This window comes from Mesoplodon densirostris, chromosome 7, assembly GCF_025265405.1.
Source record: "Mesoplodon densirostris isolate mMesDen1 chromosome 7, mMesDen1 primary haplotype, whole genome shotgun sequence".
Lineage (NCBI taxonomy): Eukaryota > Metazoa > Chordata > Mammalia > Artiodactyla > Ziphiidae > Mesoplodon > Mesoplodon densirostris.
This window is the reverse complement of record NC_082667.1, coordinates 59667740-59686950: the sequence shown is the minus strand read 5'-3', so window position 1 is coordinate 59686950 and position 19211 is coordinate 59667740. Positions and strand designations below refer to the sequence as shown.

The following is a 19211-nucleotide window of genomic DNA, read 5'->3' as shown; positions in this document are numbered from 1 at the left end:
GGATGGGGGCTCCTCAGGCTGCCCTATGTAGAGGAGACTCAGCTGGGGGATTCGGAGCCTGCTGGACTTGATGATCTCCAAAGCCCAGTGATGAGTGTCAGGGAAAGATGTCAGGAGACCTAGACTTCCAGCCCCTTATGAGAGGGGAATCCTAACCCTTTGAACCTAGGTCACTGGGGATGATGAGCAAAACCCTGAAAAAAGGACACCAGACGAGCCACTGAAGAAGGGATCGTTATTGCCATTTTGCAGAAAAGGAAACTGAGGCTCAGAGAAGCATCAAAGGAGGTGAGGCAAGATGGGAACCTGAACTCAAGGCTGTGGTGTTCAAGGGCCCTTGCCTCTGTGCCTCAGGCCTAAGTCACCTGTTGTGGTAGCTCAGATACTGTGTTTCTCAGGGATGCAGTTTCTTTTGCTGTAAAGTAAGGGACTTGACCAGAGCAGGAGCAGAACTCTGGGCTGCCCACCCTCCAGTCGACTGGAGACTGAAGCAGAGCCCTGGGTCCGCATACTGGTGTCAAAGGAATTTTTTCTCTGGACCTAAATAGCAGTTACAGTAGAGGGCTGATGGGAGGGGCAAGAAGGAGGTTGGCTGAGGCCTCCAGTGTCCAGGGGGCCTTCCCCACACTGAGACCCCAAGGCCCGGACTCCATAAGTAGGGGCCACAGAGATTCCTAGCCTCCTAGAAGCTGCATGGACCAGCTTGGACAATAGGTGGAGGAGGCTGGACAAGAGGCCTTTGTGTCTCCCGGGTGAAGGTCCCTGGGGAACTGCTGAGGCGGCTGAGCCACACAGGACTGTGTGTCCACCCTGCTCCTGCTCCTGGCAAGGCTGCAGCCAGGCCCCAGTCAGCTGATGTGGAGCCCAGCAGGACTCAAGGTCCCAGGGCCCTGGGCCAGCTCCTTGGCCACAGAAACAGACCTCCTGTGCACTGGTCCAGACACTGACTGTCTAAAGCCACACATGGAAGGTCACTGGTTGTTGGGAGGGTGAGTGTAATTGCCTCTAATTCACAGAAAAGGAGGCCCTGAAAGGGGCTGGAACTGGGTCAAGGTCTCCCAGAGTCAGTGCTGAAGCTGAGCCAGAACATGCACTCCTGACGCCTAGACCAGAATGAGAGAGAGGGGGGCATTCATTCATTCATCCGTTCAAACATCCAACAAGTATTGCACAATTCCTGGGACCTCTGCGACCAGTGAGAAGAAGGCAGACAGACCTGGTCCCTGCTCTCCTGGAGCTCACAGTCCAGGAAAGGGACAGACATAGGGTCCCTGGCCACAGGAGCCGTGGGAGTGGGGTTGAGGGTAGAGAAGGGAGTGATGTCTGTGGCTAGAGTCGTCTGAGAAGGCATCTCAAGGGAAGCAGCTGAAGATGATGGACCAAAAAAAGCCGAGTGTTCAGGAAATTTCTAGTGACTCTTTCTGGCTGAGATTAAGCACAGAGAACACAAGGGAGGCTCCCCCCACCCTCCTCTCCAGAGCTGGAGAGTCAGAACCCTGAATGCCCGGATTTCCTCCTGGAAATAGGAGGCGAGTGCTCTGAGCAAGGTGCCTGGGAAGAGTGGACACAGGTTCGGGGAAGGTCTCGCGGTGGACAGTGACAGGGGCCACAAGGATACCAAACTTTGCAAAACTTTAGCGTCTCTGAAGACCACTCATCATCCCGTATGAGGAAGCCCAGGGAGCCTCGGTGCCCAGGAGGTAGGACAGTCGCTGCCAGCCCCTCCCCGGGCAGCACCCGAAGCGGACGCCCTGACCCCGCGGCCCTATCGCCCGGCAGCGTCCCCAAGTGGTTGGCGGAGTGTCTGTCGGGACGGGAGCTGGTGATGGCTGTGCCTGGGTCTGTCCAGAGTCCGTCCCGCCCCCGGCCTGACCCGGCAGGGTAGGAAGCCGGGCGGGGCGGGCGGGGCTCTCAGGCACGTGGGTCACCGCCGCGGCGACTGGACGCCGGCGCTGGCAACTGGGAGTAGCGGCCGGGGCACTGCGGGCTGACGAGCGCCCTGCGAGGTGAGGGCGGGCCGCCTGCAGGGCCCGGAGACGAAGAGACGGCGGCGGGCGGGCCCGGGTACGCGGCCGGTGGCGGCTCAGCCGGCACCGTGCAGGCAGAGCGGAGCGCGCGGGGCTGGCCGAGGAGGCGCGGTTCCCAGCCGATGTGAGCGCTCCGGCAGGTCCGTGGTAGAGCTGGGTCTCCACCGGAGCTTCGATCTTGGGGAATGTGGACGGATACCCGCACGGATACCCGGGTGAATGTGCGTCCGCGTATTTGGGAAAGTCTGTGTGTCACTGGGTGAGTGCGCGCGCCCCTGCAGGGTCGAGTTGCTGAACCTGTGGAACCTGTTTGTGTTTGCGCTCTGGTGTGGGCGCCCCGGCAGCGTGGGACCAGGGCCAGAGACAGGCCAACCTTGGAAGCCCGCTGAGCCCCCTCCCTCCAGGGGCGCTCTGGGGGGCAACCTCGCCTGGGCATCGGCGAGACTTGGGGGTGGCAGAGCAGTGGCCTAGAAGGACAGTTAACCCTCTGTCAGGGCAGTTTTAATCTGGCAGGCTGCGGTACGGAGGGTCAGTCTGGAGAAAGACAGTTCCCTCTCTCCCCACCCCAACTAGGGCCGCAGGTGTCAGGCTTGGGGTCGCCAGGAGCCAGACCCAAAAGCCAGGCCCTGCTGCGGACCAGAACTGCCAGTTTGGAGTCTGTGGGACTGATGGTAGCTGTTCCTTTCATCATGCATCCCCAGCTTCCCTGGGCCCACAGCCTGAAGTCCCTACTCTGTTTGGGATCTAGGCTGGAATAATGGGGAGCTTTTGAGGGTCAGGGTGGGGCCCAGATAAAGTCTCAGCTATCTATTGGTGGGAGCGGTTGGGAAAGAGAGTCTTTGAGCAGACAGAGCCCCCTAAAAGCTCTCTGGGTATACTCCATCGTGCCTTGTACACTGTGTGACCGTGGGCAAGCCATGTCCCTTCTCTGAGCCTCAGTGGCCTCGTCTGTAAAGGGGGAGTAATAATGATGTGGAACATGAGGACTGTTGAGGAGCTGGTGTGTGGGTCATGTTCAACACAAATATCCTCCTGGGCAGGCTCAATGCTTGGGGGTGGGGAGATCAGTTCCTGGAGGGAACTTCCTGAAACCCAAATCCCAATCATTCTCCTCCTTGGGCTAAACTTTCACAGGACTTCCACTGGACTAAGCCTGAGCCCCTTGGCCTGGGACTCAAGGCCCCTGAGAACTGGTCCTTGCCACCTTCTCCAGCCACCTCTCCTGACTGACTCTTTACCCTCTAGTAAATGCATGTCATCTGCTGTGCACAGTAGTCAGTTTCTTGCTTCTGGACCATTGCATATTCTATACTCACTGCCTGAAATGCCCTCCTACTCTCATCTTCTTCAGTTGGAGAACTACCCAGCCTTGGAGACCAGCTCAGATGCCCCCTCCTCTGGGAAGCCTTCCTTGATTCCCCCGGCTGGGTTGGAGCCTCTTCTGGGCTCTTGCAGTCCTGGTGCTGACAGCCCTGGTCCCACCTTGTTATGGTCTCTGTCTGTCTCCTCCTTCCCTCTCCCAAGGTCTGGGGACCCCTGGAGGGCAGGAACTGGGTCTCACTCATTTTTGTGTTGCCAGGACCCTGCACAGTGCTGAGCTAAACTGGGAGAGCAGCAGCAGTCCCTAACCCCTGCCCCCTGTCCTCAGCTTCCCCAGTGAAAGCTTGTCTACAGTGGAGCTCCATGTCATTACAAAGAAGGGGAAACCAGAATCAGGTCACCAGAATGGGTGCACAGATTGTCAGAACAGTGTGTCCTGGGGCACTACAGGACTCAGGGTGTACAAGCTGAAAACTTGGATTTCATCCAGAAGGCAATAGGGAGCCTTGGAAGTTTTGTGAGCAGGGCATGGTCAGAACAGCATTTCAGAAAGATCTCTCTGGTTGCAGCGTGGAGAATGGATTGAGTAGTGTTGAGTACGTGAAGGTTAGGGCATTTGTGAGATTGACACCAGAACCATCCAGGCATTATTTAAAGTTGGAGCCCTTGTCCCCTTGGCCAAACACTTCTCTGAGTCCTCAGATGTTCTTGCTGAGGAATTTGGGGAGAGTTAGGACTCCCCCTCCCCTAGTAGGAGCCAGGAGACTTGAAACTGATCTCATCCCAGCTTTGCTCCCAACATGCTGGGTGACCTTGGGACAGTTCTTGCCCTGCCAGCCTCTAAAAGGAGGCCAGAACCAGTGAAGTCTTGAATTGAGAGTATTTGTCGGGGTGGGTGGGGCAGCTGGCACGAAAGGCTTTTCACCCTCCACTTCGTCTTACCTTGGGCTGTCCTGGGGTCTGGTTGGAGGGGTTGGAGTGTCACAGTGGGTGACACTCACAAATGGTTGCCAAGCTTGGGCTGCAGAGTGAGGCTATGGCCCCTCCTTTCTTGTCCTCCTCCTGCCCAGGGTGCACAGAGCTTTGAGGTTTCTGGATCCTCCAAGGACCAGCTAAAAGAGTGTGAGAACATCACCAAGTCCTCATAGGTGACCCTGTGAAGTCTTTGATTTGGTTTCTTTCCTGGCTGTGAGGAGCCACTGTGCCCCTTTAGGTGTCAGTTTTGCCATCTGTAAATTGGGCATGATGGTCCTTGTGTCTTCGAATGCAGGTTGCTATGAGGATTCTTAAGACACTGTCTAGGAAAGGGCCTTGTAAGCTGTAAAATGCAATGCACAGGGGAGGCGCGTGATACTTATAGACCTAAATGCATTTTGAAGACGATACAAGAACACAAATGCAATAGTGAGGGATTGTGCTGGTTATTGGAATTTTAACTATTGACAGCCTTCCTCTCCTTGCCCTCTCTGCAGAGACAGCTTACTAGTAACATTTTATAAATGTACTTCGTTTTATCTTCCACCAACCCTGTAAGGGAGGAATTATTACTCGCATTTTGCAGATAAGGAAATAAAGGCTCAGAGAGCACCTTGACCAAAGTCACAAAGCTGGTGAAAGCTGGGATTCCTGCCTACCTGCCCTATCTAGCTTATCCCTCCCCATCCAAGACATAAGCCCCATCTGGGTGAGGCCAGGTCCTCTAGTTTTCAGGCTGAGGGAAGTTTGAATTCCATCCTGAAAACATGTCTTCAGTTCTTGCTTGTGGCCTGATTACCCAACTTCTGGTAAGATAGTATCTGCTCAGGCTGCCCACAGGGCTGGAGAAGCCTTGCTGATCTGGGTGAGAGGGGGTGCAGTTACCCCGCTGAAATCTTTCCTCTCCCCAAACTTCCTTCTGTGGGTCTGTCTGGTGTACCTTTTGACCCACACCTTCCTCTTAGGCCTGCCTTTGTGTCCTCAGGTCTGGCCTCTCCCAACCATTGGGGGACTGGCTATGGGGGCCTTCCCTGACCTCTGTACTCATCCTAGAGGTCAGTTGCAGGACTAGGCCAGGCCAGGCCCACTGTCTCTCTCTGTCCACATCACCCAGCACAGGCTGGGTACAGAGAAGGTGCCAGTGAGTGTTTGGGAAATGAATAACCAGGTGAAAGTAGGTGTATAATAGAAGAGGAAGATCTTGCTCCGTGGAAAGATACAGTTGGTTCTTGAGCAGAGGGTTCCTCTATGCCTCTGTCATGCCACCTCCAAGGCCTGAGTTGTGTCTGGTCCAGTGAGTAGCTGGAGTCCCTGCTGGGAAGGTAGGCAACCTAGGCCCTTCTGGGCAGCTGCTTCCTCCTTGGTGCTCTACCCTGGTGCCCTGTCATCACAGTGACAATGACACTGCCTGGGTACTGGAGCATGGGAGGAGGGCCTCCCTCAGACTTCTTGAGGCCCTCTCCTCTCCTCTTCCCCTGCCTTGGGGAGGATCCTGGTGTTGCTACAGCTTCCTGGTGAGCGCCCAATCTCCCCAGCCTCAGCTTGTGGGAGGAGTCTTGCTGTGGCTGGGCTATGGGCCAGCAAGGATGCTTTCCATCTCACAAGGAAATCCAGGGCCAAGGGATCAGCTCCCCTCACTGGACCATTATGTGTGTAGTCTCCTTCTCGATCCCTCCTTTCTGACCCCCCTTTCCTATCCAAATTCCATGTGGCACCATCTTTGCAAAGATCAACTCCTACCATGTCCTTCCCTGCTTAAGCCCTGCCATGGCTCCTCATTGTCCTCGGGATTGAGGCCTCAACCTGGCCTTCAAGCCTTTTCATGTGAGACCTGCAGGCCCTCCCACATTCTGTGCCACCTAACCCTCCACTCCAACTTCCCATGACCCCCCAGTCTTCCCCCAAGAGGCCACACTGTCACACCACGGTGTCTTTGCACATGCTCCCTTCTCTGCCTTCAGTGCTTTCCTACCTTTTTGTCTACCTGACAAACTCCATATCATCCTTCAAGTCCCAGCTCAAATGACCCCTCCTCAGGGAAGCTCTCCCTGACTGCCTCCCCACACCAGTTAGAGGTTACTCTGGATTCCATATCCCCAGGGCTTCCCTTAGTCATGGCTTAATCACTCAAGCGGACTTGGTCCATGTCTGTGTCTTTCTCCCCATACGGACTGGAGCTCCTCAAGGGCCTGACAGAGTCTGATCTGAGTCTGGGTTTGCAGGGTCTTTCCGAGGTTGGGCATATGGGGGTATTAGCAAGTGTTTGTTGAGACACTGTGGCTCCTGGGAAAGCGATTTGTGATTGTGTTACTCTGAGGGTCTAGACTCCTGTGGTTCTGAAAATCTCAAAACCAAAGCTATCAGAAGCAATGAATAACAGAAGTGAAGAAACATTTAGCATTCACCCCTGGAAACAGAGACTCTTGGAATTGGACTGTAAGAACCAATGAACTCCAAATCCTGGAAGCACTCTGAGTGAGACAATCAGAATCACAGGCTCACGTATATCCTGGCCAACACTTTTGTCCCTTTTTCTACCTTGGAGTCTCCATTCTCCCTCTTTCCTCTGAAACTGGACCCTTCCTGCTTCTCCACAGACCTGATCATGGCCCCTTCTAGGAGGCTTCCCTGACTCCTCTGACCATGACCCCTGCTCCTCTGCTAGGTCACCTGGTAAGGCCCCCTGCTGAGAAGTGTTTCGGGGTCTCTTTGCCAAGATGGGCAGATACAGCCTCTACATTAGGACAGCGCATGATCTGCTAGCCCCACGGAGCACCCACCTGCCCCCCTTATCTTGCTCATTCCTCATGAGCTGTCTTATGTAGCAGTGATTCTCCCTGTCTGACCAGTGAAGAACCTGAGGCTCAGAGAGTGGAACTGACTTGACCAAGGTTGCACAGCATGGATGGTTCCAAGTTGGAGCCTGAACCCAGGGTTCTTGCCTCTTGAGTATGGCTGGAGGCATTCGGGTGTGATGGATTGGGGTGGAGTCCAGGGCATTGTGGTTCTGAACTTGTTCAGTTTAGCAACTGTCCAGGGCTGTGCTGTGTCAGAGGTGGATCAGATGGCTTGGAGTCCTGCCCTGGAGTGGGTTTGGGGGTGCTCAACCCCACACTGAAAATTAGAAGACCAGACCTTGATAAGGCCCTTCCTCTTCAGGAGTCTCAGTTTCCTGATCTGTATGGTGGGAGGACCAGCCGAGCTGACCTGAGACCCACACACTCAGATGCTCTGAGCTCAACCCCAATGGGTGGCTCCCACGGTCAGGATCCTGAGGGCTCCCAAGGGGGAGAGAGATTCCAGAAGGGGCTACAGAGACCCAGGGCCTCCAGAGGAGGCTGCAGAGGCTTCACACTACAACAGCACCTGCTGATAACATCTGAGGTTAGCCCTTAGCTATTTCCCCAGACAAGCCCCAGTGTTTGTGGTGCAGAAAGCACACCAGGCAAGGCTGGGGGCCTATTGGCCTTCAGCCCCATGGAGGACATTTGGGAGGGGACAGAGGATGACTTCCAAGATTCTTCCTGTCCTCCAACCCCGCCTTGCCCTCTCTACTCCCCTCAAGCCACAGGGATGACTGACAGTTTCCCAAACATATTGCCCCAGTTTTCGCTCACTCTCCTCCTCTTCTCTCTCCACCCTCTTGACTCCTACCCATCTTCCAAAGGCAGGTGTCCTCTCCTCCAGGAAGCCTTCCCTGATCACTCCCCCCCCATTCCCATTAGCGGCCCTCTTGGTTCCTTCAGCTCTCATCACCTTAAGTTGTCGCTGACTATTTCTGGTTCTTCCCCTGTCCTCTTCCCTCCACCCTCAGCCTTGACAGTGAGCTCCTCAAGATCATGGAAGGGTCTGACCCACCTCAGAGTCCCTAAGTGCCCTGCACAGGGACAGGTGTAGGTATGGCAGCCGCTGTAAAGGGTGAGTGAGTGATGGGGTATGGTGGGGTGTAAGTCCTGCTGGGGCTCCCTAAGCTGCCCTCCCTTCTGAGGATAGCCTTCAGTGTGGGAACCTTGATCTGTGGTCAGTCTGGCTGTGACCTTGCTACTCTGCCCATAATACCTGTGGGTTTCCTGCCCCTCTTATCCTCCTGGGACACTCCCATCCTCCCTGCCTTCTTCATGTGCTAAAATCATATCTCTTTCAATTATTTCACAAAATGAGTCTAAATCATCTCCTTTAGTTATCTCGACAAACTTACGAGGCAGGTACTGTTCTTAGATTGCAAGGAAATTGAGAGTTAAGTTGTGGAGCTGAGGCTTGTCCAGATCCTATAGCTGGGAATGGCAGAACTGTGATCTCCCACCTGCCCAGTGCCCTCCCCTGCCCCTCAGTGGTGTTCTGGATCCAGAGCCTCTGTTTTCCCTTCACAGCACTCCACCCCCAGCAGAGGCAGGCAGCAGGCGTTTCCAGAATGGTGATGGGTCACTTTCCCCTGCCAAACTGGACAGGGCCAGCCAGGTGGGTGTCAAGCAGGCAGTACATTCCAGAGCCACCCTAGTAGAGAAGCTGGAATGTTGTCCAACCACCTTGGAAATTCTGCAACCAGCCTTGGAACTGGCCCAGCCACTCCTCCTGGCTTTGGGCTCACTAGCCTGGGACCACAGGGAGAAAGACCCAGTGTGGGATAGAGGCAGAGCCAGGTTAAGGGAGAGGGTAGTCAGTCTGCATGCTAGGCTTGGCTCTGCCCTTGGCTTATCGGTGACCTTGGGTGAGATCTTGGGCTACCCTTTCTGGCCTTGATTTTTTTTTTTTAACTGTAAGATGGGTACAGTAACCATCATGGCTGCTTCACAGTGGGGAACTACCAGGAAGAGTAGATCTTGGGCCCTGCCAGTAAGACATTCCCTCCGGTGGAGAATTAATCAGACAGGCAAAACTGTGAGGCTCAAAGAGGGCTGGTCAGGTAGCTTCCTGGAAGAGAGGATCCTGGCTTTGGAGGGTATGAGGTAGTTACTCCAAAACTGGGTTCACCTCTTTGTGGGCATCAAGCCAAAAGATACAACCAAGCCAAAGAGCGGGAGAGGGAAGTACTTACTACTTGCAGCAAGTAAGGAGAACACCGGGGACCTTTCCCAAAGCAGTGTCTCACCGAACAGCAAAATTGGGGGAGTTTTAAGCTAAGGGTACATGCATGTTCACTTGCAAGGGATATGAGCAGAGAACTCAGCATATAATTGGGGCAAAAGTTGACAGGGTCCAAGCTTTAGTTGACTGAGGGCTCAAGTCAGAAAGGGTCATCATCATCATTCCTTAGGTTCCAGTTGATCTGGTGGTTGAGCCCTCAAGGGGGGTTTAAATTTTGCAGAACTGCTCAAGAAAGTGCTTCAGGCTAATCTTTTTTTTTTTTTTTTTTTTTCTTTATAGCTGTGTTGGGTCTTCGTTTCTGTGATAGGGCTTTCTCCAGTTGCGGCAAGTGAGGGCCACTCTTCATCGCGGTGCGCGGGGCCTCTCACTATCACGGCCTCTCTTGTTGCGGAGCACAGGCTCCAGATGTGCAGGCTCAGTAATTGTGGCTCACGGGCCTACTTGCTCCGTGGCATGTGGGATCTTCCCAGACCAGGGCTCGAACCCATTTCCCCTGCATTGGCAGGCAGATTCTCAGCCACTGCGCCACCAGGGAAGCCCTAAGGCTAATTTTTACCATTCAAACAGAGCTGGGAATCTTTACAACTGATTTACTGTATTTGCTTTGCTACTTCTCTTGCCCTTAAGATCATTAATTACTGAGACCTGTTCAAGGGCAAGCATTTTTGGCCAGGCTTAAATCCTAGGCCTAATATGGCTTCTCTTATGCCAAGAAAGCCATGCCTGGTTTTCTTTCTCTGGGGAACCCCTACCCTATCTGCTTACAGTCAGGGGCATAGCTCCTAAAGTCAGACAGACCGGGGCTGCTCTGCCATTTGCTAGCTATGTGACCCTGGAGAGGTCATTCAACCTCTCTGAAATTCTCAGGACTAAACGAGAAGAGGTTGATGGAGCCATCTAACATGGAACTTGGCACAGATAAGGCATTCAATTCTTGTTATGACATAGCTGTTAGAAGATAGGGAGGGTATCCCTAAGCAAAGATATGACCATGGGACTGCTTTTGCTGTGTTGGAGACAGAAAGATGAGGGTGGAGGCGGAGAGGGAGAGTAGTGTGGAGGACGGCAGGCACCAGATCAGCAGGGCCTTGAGTGCCAGGCTCAGGAACTTAGATGTCAACCTGAGGGCAATGGGGAGCCATGGAAGGATTTTGAGCTCCATAGTATGTGGTCAGATGTGTGGTTTAGGAAGACCCATAACTGCAGTATGAAAGATGGACAGGAGGGGCAGGGATGGAGGCAGGGAGACCAGTAAGTAGGCTAGTGCAATGGTCTGGAGGAGAAATGCAGGCCCCAAACCATGAGGTCGGGAAGAGTGGCACATCTAAGCCACTGCATTGGTCGAACTGACAGGGCTTGGTGAGTGATGGTTTCACATGTGTGGGAAAGAGAGAGCTTGTCAAGGGTATACTGGAGCTTTGAAGCCTGGAAGGATGGATGGTAGAGACCCTTCTCAGAAATGGGAGAGTGGCTTTGAGAACGTGCGTTGTTCTACCTTAGTCTTTTGAGTGAAGATATCTCCCTAGGAGGAGAAGACTGGGTGTGACCCTGGGTGGAGTTGGTGAAAAGGTGAAGCTCTTTCTTTCACTTTGTCACTAGACTCCAGAACAGACTGGCAAACAGCCACCAGCCTGCTGGCCAATGTCAGCCTGAGACTCCTGGGGCAAGGTGCACTGGGAAAACGGTGGTCCAGGGCCTTTCCAGTGCCCCCTCCCCCGCCCTACTCCTGCAGCCACCCATCTCCTCTCCCCTCTTTCCCCCATGCTTGCATTGTACTTCCAGCCTGGGGACCTGGCTCAGCTGTTTCAGACCCCACTCTCCCATTGCAGGGAAATGAAACCGGGAGAAAAAGGAAGGGGATGTTCTTCTTCTCTGAGATGGGTCTGAGGTTCTGCTGGGACCTGCCCACACAGAGGCGTTCCTCCACCAGGTCACCATCCCCTCACTGAAGCACTGTGCCTGCTCTGTGGGAGGGGCTCCAGGCAAGACATAAAACTAGGGCCAGAATCCAGACCTGGGTTCTGCTCTTGGCTCTGTCCCTGGCTTATTGTGAGGTCTTGGGCCTTGGTTTCCTCCTCTGTCAAATGGGAGGTTGGCAGAGGTGATTTCTAAAGGCTGTTCCAGGCCCTGACTGTTTAAGACTCTGGGTATGTGAGAGAGAGTGTGTGTGTATACTGTGTATACATCTGAGTATGACTGTGTACATCTCTGTGTAATCTGTGTATCTAGGTGTGTCCATGCCTGTGTGTGTCCTTGTGTGTTTACAACACCTATGGAGGAATGGTTAGAGGTGGGATGAGGGAGGAAGGGTATTCCAGATAGAGACCCAGCTTGAGCTGAACTAGGTTGGCCAGAGTACTGTCGAGTGTACACTGGGCAAGGAGGGTATTGACTGTTTCCAGACCAGGACCAAGGGAGGGGGCACTGGAGGCTCAGCTCAACTCTGCAGGGTATGGGGGAGACCCTGCCTGGCAGAGCCACCCTCCCGTGAAAGGGGACCTGGGCCTGAAGGCTGGGAACAACCGTCCCTAGAACATGTGAGCTAAGGGTGGACGGCTAGGGGGTGAGGGTGGGCAGAGGGCACTCCGGCCTACCGCGACAAGCACACCAGCTCACCTCTTTGCCTCTTTCAGACCAAGATTGGAGCAGAAGAGGCAGCCCGGGGAAGGCTCGGCCTGGCTGACTTCCCGTGACCCAGAGCCCAGCTGTCTCCACCTCCCTGTCTCAGGAGCCCAGGCACTGCCTGCCCTGAGAAATGCTGGAAGCTGGGCGAGGCCCCAGGCCAGGGGACCTGTTTTTCCTGTTTCCCACAGAGTTCCCTGCAGCTCAGTCCAGGGGTCCAGGCGGGTGCATTCATGAGTGAGGAACCTGAGCCTGCGCTGAGCATCCTGACAGCGACAGCAGGGGCTGGTCAGGTATGGGCGTGCAAGGGCAGGGTCTACTGGCTGGGAGGCTGGGAGGCTGGGGCTGATGTACTCGTGCATGTGTACACACTGAACTGGGGGTAAATCGAGGGGATCTGTGCCCTGCTCCCTCCGTCCCAGGCTGTGATGAATTCAGGCTTCAGAGCCAGACAGCCCTGCGTATCAAACCCAATCTTTCCAGTTCCTGGCAATGTGACCTTGAACAAATAGCTTAACCTCTATGGCGGCATCTGCCAAGGAATGAGGTGAGGGATGAAATGATGATGCTGCAGGGAAGTTGCTCAGCCCAGACTTGACCCCTACAAAGTGAAGGGAGGCGATGATCTAGGATCAGGAGCTCCTGATCCAGACTGACCCATGACCTGAGCCAGAGATGGGTGAGGTAAAGGGATGTGGGTCAGAGAGCTGACCCATCTCAAGAATGCCTGGGTCCGGTTCCCCTCCCTCTGGCATTTCTCTGATGTGTCCAGAGTAGAGCAGGGCTCTTGAAAGAGAGACAGTCCAGGAGCCTGCCTAGGGCAGGAGCAGGCCTCAGGTGGGCTGGGCCCCTGGAGGGCTGGTGTGGCCCCTGGCCACCTCGGATCAGCAGCTGAGAAATCCTTCAATGTCATTGTCCTCTGAAATGTCCTCAGAGGGATAAGAGAAAGGAGAGCCACCATCATAAAGCTTAGCCTCCTCTGGCCTCCCATAGCTCTTGTGCTTGCTTCACTTGTTCATTCATTCATTCACTCACTCATTCATTCATTCTCTCATTCATGTCATACCGGCTTTGGATCAGGCTTCTTGCTGGATGATAGGGCCAGAGAAAGGAATCAGAGAGACCCAGTCCTCCGGGAGCACCTGGAATGTGTTGGGGTAGAGAGTGGAAGGACAAATTCCCAGCAGGGTGTGAGGAATGCCCTGGAGGATTAGTGATGGAGGGGGAAAGCTTCAGAGACAGGTGACATTTGAGAAGAGCCTTGAGGGATGGGCAGGATAGCGTGCAGTGTGTGTGGGTCTGGAAAGGCTTTCTAGACAGAAAGCACAGCAATACACAAAGGCAGGAAAGCCTGGCAGGCACTTACATGGCTGACATCTCCCTCCACACTAGGAGCTCTTGAGCGCAGGGCCAGCCAGAACTGGACACAGAGGGGCTGGGTGAGTGGTGTTGGACAAAGTTAGGTGGGAGCTGGTCCTGGGGAGCTGGGAGTGAGGCCCCAAGGGCATCAGGGGTCAGGAGAGGCAGTGGAGAGGGCTGAGGGAGAGGGCTGGGCACTTGGCTGTCTCTATAAGCAGGGGCTGGTCAGAGCGGGTGGGGCAGGAAAGATGTACTCACAGGTTGGTGGGCCAGCCTGCGGAGGGAGAGGACAGGCAGGGTCAGTCTGGACAGGGAGCACAGTGATAGAGTCCCCAGCTGGCCTGTGAGGGTGGAGGTCAGGGTGTCTTAAAACAGGTGGAAAGGGCAGCTCCCTTGGCTCATGAGAGACTTAGGGAAGTTTCCGCCCCTCTCACCAGCGTCAGAGATTCCATCGTGAGTAATTAGCAAGAAACTGTGTAGAGCAATGAGATGTTGACCAGGAAGAGAAGATGAAGGCCCTGACCCCGACTCTGAGGAGAGACCCAGCAGGCCTCAGCTCCTGGGCAGGAGCAGAGCAGCAGTGGGGAGTGGGGGCTGGGGGGGTGTTGCCTGAGCAGGAAGTACAGAGGGGCCCCCCTCCCTGTCTCCAGCAGGCAGGGCACCTCATGGGGGAAGTGTGAGGACCACAGTTCTACCAGGCCAGGGGATTCAGCCCATGAGACGTCTGAACCTCAGGAGGGCAGGAAATACCTGATGTCATCTGGGGCTCTGTGGCAGAGCTGGACACCCCACGCCGGTGTCCCCAGGGGGAATGGCTCCTCCACAGATCCTTAGTCTCACACCTGGGCTTCCAGGCTCCTCCTACAGCTCCTGTGAGCCAGCAACTCTTGCTCATCTCCCAGTGCACCAGACCTGGTGGTCCCAGCCTTCGCCCTTCCCCACAGTCCATGATGTGCCATCTCACACTTACCATGCCTGACACTGAGTTCCCCCTCCTCCCGACCCCTGAGCCTGAGGCATCCTGGCCCCTCCTCCATCCAGACTCCCTCTGGGCCAGTCTCTCCAGCCTCCCTCCCAAACAGCTCTCAGACCTCTCCCCTCACGGGGTCCCCAGGCCTGACCCCAGCTTGGGCCTTGGAGTCATTCCCCTGGTCCACCACACTCACCTGCTTCACAGCCTCCAGGACCTTCTGTCTCTCCTCCACCCCTGGCCTGAGAGAGCTCCCCAAATGTTTCAGGAAAAAGCCGCAGGTAAGCTGAGCCTCAAAGCTCGTAACACACAGTGTATCTACTGCGTGCCAGGCATGGCTCCAAACGTTTTACACGAATTACCTAATCCTCACAGCAGCCCTGTGATATAGGTTCTGTTAATCACCTCATTTTACAGATGAGGGAACAAAGGCAGTCTGTGTCCGGAGGCCGGGTTCTTCTTAATCACTGGAGTTTGCTGCGCTGACGGATAGAGTTGTAATTTCAACAGGTGGAGGCGAGGGGTGTGAATGGATTCCAGATTGAAGGAGCAACATAAGGCTGGGAGGCGAAAAGCATTGGGTACGTTCAGGAAACTGCAGGTCACAGGGGATGCGTCTGGTGACAGAGGCTGGATTATGAAAACCTCTGGTACCAGACCGAAGGGCTGGGTTTTCTCCTGAGAGCAGACAGGAGCCACAGGAGGTTTCAAGCAGGAGAATGACTTTGTCTTTTCCAGAGACCCCTCTGGACTGGGGGGACTGAGGCTGGAGACAGGGAGGCTGATGCAGTGGCTCCAGCAGCAAGGGTGGAGGTGACACTGGGCTGCAAGGAGTGGAGTGGGATGTAGGAAGTGCTTTAATGCTGGGTCCTGAGTCCTGGCCCCAGGCCAGAGGGGTCCCAGCAGTTTGACCCTGCCAGCACCCCCCACCCCAACCCTATACCTACCTCCTCACCCTGGATCTGCCCCAGCTCCTTGGGGAGGAACCTGTGTCCGTGGGAGGGAGGTCTCAAGTGCAGGCTCCCTGCCTCCTGGTAGCATCTTTGCTGACAATAGGAGGCAGGGAAGATGGGGGAAGGGGAGGGTTCTGGGGAAAGAAAGAAGCTGAGGGAGCAGTGTGTCCTTCACCCCCCCTAATCTTAACTTCACGGGCCTCAGGCTGCTTCTGGGAGACCAGGCTGGGCAAGAAGCTCAGTGTCTAAGGGAGTGGATGTCACCGGCCCTGCAGAATCTCTGAGCCCCAGCCTCTCAGGACCCCAGGTTCCAAAATGAAAGGGATTTTACAGCCCCAGATTCTCAGGGTAGGGAGGACACACATGACATCTGCCCTTTCTGTCGTCCCAGACACACCCACACATAGGGCACAAGCCCTTCTGCAGACTCTGCTAGAGAGATGCTTGCACACCCCCATAAGCAGCGAGAGTTCACTACCTCCTCCTACAGCCCCTTCCATTGTGGGATGGACCCAGATAGGAATTGCAGCCTATCCCCAGCCTGTGACCTGGGCCAAGTTACTTGAATGATCTGTGTCTCAGCCTCTTTATCGGAAACCTGGGCATGATAACCTGGCTCCCAGAACTGTGTTGTGAGGATAGAATGAAGTCACATGAATAAAGCACACATAGTAGTAGTGGGGCTTGGATAGTGTCAGCTCCCCCTGCCCCTTCGCACTGCTAGAAAGTTATTCTCTGTGTTTGTCCCAAACCTGCCCCTCTGGGACTCCCGTTAGGATTTCCAGCCTACCTTCTGAGACCTTTGGGCACACCTCTGCCTTCCAGACTGGGATAGTCTGAGAGAGAGAGCTATTGGTCACGTTGGAGGGGTGGGGAGAGGAGGAAGGTGCCATCCTGATCTCCAGGTGCTCACTGTCTGGGTGGTCAGGCAACACGGCTGTGTTATATGCCCACTGGGGACAAGGTAGGAGAAGGGCAAGGTAGTGATGATGTGTGAAGAGAAGCTGGGCAAGCCTGTAGGAAGCTGAATTTGCCCCCCAGCAGAAGTCCCCCGATGCCCCCACTACCACCTACACCCCAGACTTCCCTGGAATCTTCAGGAGGGTCACAGCCCCATCTGGTAGCCTCATAGGCCAGGGAACAGGACTTCTGTTTACAGATGCAGAAAGTACCAGAATAGGAGTGCCTAAAAATATTTGCTGAGAGGTGAATGAATGACTGAAGAGGGAGACCCTTGGAAATACTCCCTCAAATACCAAAATACCAGGCACAGGACCAGAGCCTCCCCAGAGAGAAGAAAACTGAGCCAAAGGAAAGAACTTCCTAATGCCACCAGGAAGGTGTGGGCTGCCCACTGGCCACAAACAGGCAGTGGGCACTGGGTGTGAGTTGGACCCAGTCAGCCTCAATGGCCCCTTTCCGTGAATCTCAGATGGTACCCCTTTGAGACGACCAGATCCTCAGATTCTAGAGCTCAGAGTCCTAGATCTAGAACTCTGTGTTCCTGATGTTCTCCAACAGGGTCACTGATTTTTTTTTTTTTTTAAGGCAAGCTGATAAGTATTTTAGGCTTTGAGGAACCTATGGTCTTTGTCACAACTATTCAACTCTACATAAACAGATGGGCATGGCTGTGTTCCAATAAAGCTTTATTTACAAAAACAGACTGGTAGGCTGGATTCGGCCCTCAGGGGGTAGTCTGCCTCTCCCTGTTCCAAAGTGTGAGAATTATATGATCCTGACACTCATGGATCTCATGCATCCTTAAGGTTCCTGGGTTCCAAGGTTCTGGGCCCCCTGGGTCCAGGGGGAGAGGCAGATCAGATGCAATAAAAGCCTTGAACGTAGCTGGGCAGATCTTAACCGAGGGAGTCTGTGGGCACTTGGGGTCCCGCATGGCCCTGGTCAGGTGGGGGTATCAGGCTTCCCTGCTGGGTCCTGATGGCCGTTCTCCCCACCACCCCCTTCCCTTCAGGGCGATGGCCACAGGCCCGGGCCTCTGGAATGGCACCATCAATGGCACCTGGGATGGGGATGAACTGGGCTACAAGTGCCGCTTCAATGAGGACTTCAAGTACGTGCTACTGCCTGTGTCCTACGGCGTGGTGTGCGTGCTCGGGCTGTGTCTGAACGCCGTGGCTCTCTACATCTTCCTGTGCCGCCTCAAGACCTGGAACGCCTCCACCACATACATGTTCCACTTGGCCATGTCGGATGCGCTGTACGCGGCCTCCCTGCCCCTGCTGGTCTATTACTACGCCCACGGCGACCACTGGCCCTTCAGCACAATGCTCTGCAAGCTGGTGCGCTTCCTCTTCTACACCAACCTTTACTGCAGCATCCTCTTCCTCACGTGCATCAGTGTGCACCGATGCCTGGGTGTCTTGTGTCCACTGCGCTCGCTGCGCTGGGGCCGGGCCCGCTATGCCCGCAGGGTGGCCATCGCCGTGTGGGTGCTGGTGCTGGCCTGCCAGGCACCCGTGCTTTACTTCGTCACCACCAGTGCACGTGGTGGCCGCATTACCTGCCACGACACCTCGGCGCCCGAGCTCTTCAGCCACTTCGTGGCCTACAGCTCCATCATGCTGAGCCTGCTGTTCGCGGTGCCCTTTGCCATCATCCTGGTCTGTTATGTGCTCATGGCTCGGCGGCTGCTAAAGCCAACCCGCGGGACCACGGGGGGCCTGCCGCGGGCCAAGCGCAAGTCGGTGCGCACCATCGCCGTGGTGCTAGCTGTCTTCGCCCTCTGCTTCCTGCCTTTCCACGTCACCCGCACCCTCTACTACTCCTTCCGCTCGTTGGACCTCAGCTGCCACACCCTCAACGCCATCAACATGGCTTACAAGGTCACCCGGCCGCTGGCCAGCGCGAACAGTTGCCTTGACCCTGTGCTCTACTTCCTGGCTGGGCAGAGGCTCGTGCGCTTTGCTCGGGATGCCAAACCACCCACAGACCCCACCCCTACCACCCAGCTTCGCCGCAGGCTGGGCCTGCACAGGTTCAACAGAACTGACACTAAGAGGACAGAAGACTCGGCCAGCAGTGAGAACTCTAGACAGACAGAGCCCACACCGCCTGGTGGTGAAAACACTAAGGACATCCGGCTGTAGGACCTGAACCCCTTGGGCCTGTGCCAGTTTGTGTCGGATGGGACTGTAGACTTGTTCAAATGGGACAGTCTCCCCAGATATGGACCATCAGTGAATCAGGCCGGATGGTCAAGGGGGCCGTGACCCCAGGGCTCTGTCATTTGACAGGAGCGCAGTTTGTTCTCTATGGTCCAGAGAGTTCAACAGTCCCCACATCCCGAGTCACCATTTGTATGTGAGATTTGGGGAGTAAGGTTTTAAGAAAGGCAAGGGTTTGGGGCCAGTTCTGCCCCTGGCCTGAATCCCACGTAAATACCTGGCTGTGCCTGCCAAGGTACCTAGGCTGGGCTCCAGACTAATCAAGTCAAGTGGAGAAACAGGCCCAGAGAGGAAAGTGACTTAACCAAGGTCACACAGCCAAGCCAAGCCTGAGCTACCTGGGAGGGACAGGGTCGCAAGTTGACCAGAGGACCCTGGTAAGGAGTCAGGGCTGAGCCAGAGGTTCCCACGATGAGTCGGAGTGGTCTGAGTGCCACCGTGGGCTCAGCTCTGAGGAGGACGCCCAGCCCAAGGGATGAACGTCTGGGAACTGATGTCATAAACCCATCTGGAGGCTGGGAGCCAGTTTGAGGCTGGAACTTGTACTAAAGGTGTTGTTACCTGCTGAGCCAGACCCCGTTGTGTAGTTGGAGGTTGGGGATACAGGCTGGGGAGCTCTCACCATCCACACTAGGGTCCTTTCTCCAACCTGTTCTCCTGCCACCTGCCTTCCCAGTAGCTGCCTCAGTGGTGGTCTCATACGAGGAATATA

The 19211-nt window shown here is 55.1% G+C and overlaps 1 protein-coding gene across 6 annotated transcripts; it reads left to right on the top strand.

Annotated features, from left to right (window-relative positions):
* The first annotated feature begins 1921 nt into the window (after positions 1 to 1921).
* P2RY2 (purinergic receptor P2Y2) lies at positions 1922 to 19211 on the top strand. 6 transcript variants are annotated; one of them, XM_060104029.1, is made up of 3 exons: positions 1922 to 2006; positions 12041 to 12322; positions 17287 to 19211. In XM_060104029.1, the coding sequence occupies exon 3, from the start codon at positions 17291 to 17293 to the stop codon at positions 18419 to 18421; it is 1131 nt and encodes a 376-aa protein (XP_059960012.1). In that variant the 5' UTR covers positions 1922 to 2006; positions 12041 to 12322; positions 17287 to 17290; the 3' UTR covers positions 18422 to 19211. The 6 variants fall into 6 exon arrangements, with proteins under 6 accessions (XP_059960012.1, XP_059960013.1, XP_059960011.1 ...); XM_060104030.1 differs by having other exon boundaries at positions 1966 to 2167; XM_060104028.1 differs by having other exon boundaries at positions 1966 to 2242.

What these genes read in the sequence shown, in the direction of transcription:
- P2RY2 (XM_060104029.1), top strand. Translation starts at nt 17,291, where the DNA reads ATGGCCACAGGCCCGGGCCTCTGGAATGGCACCATCAATGGCACCTGG.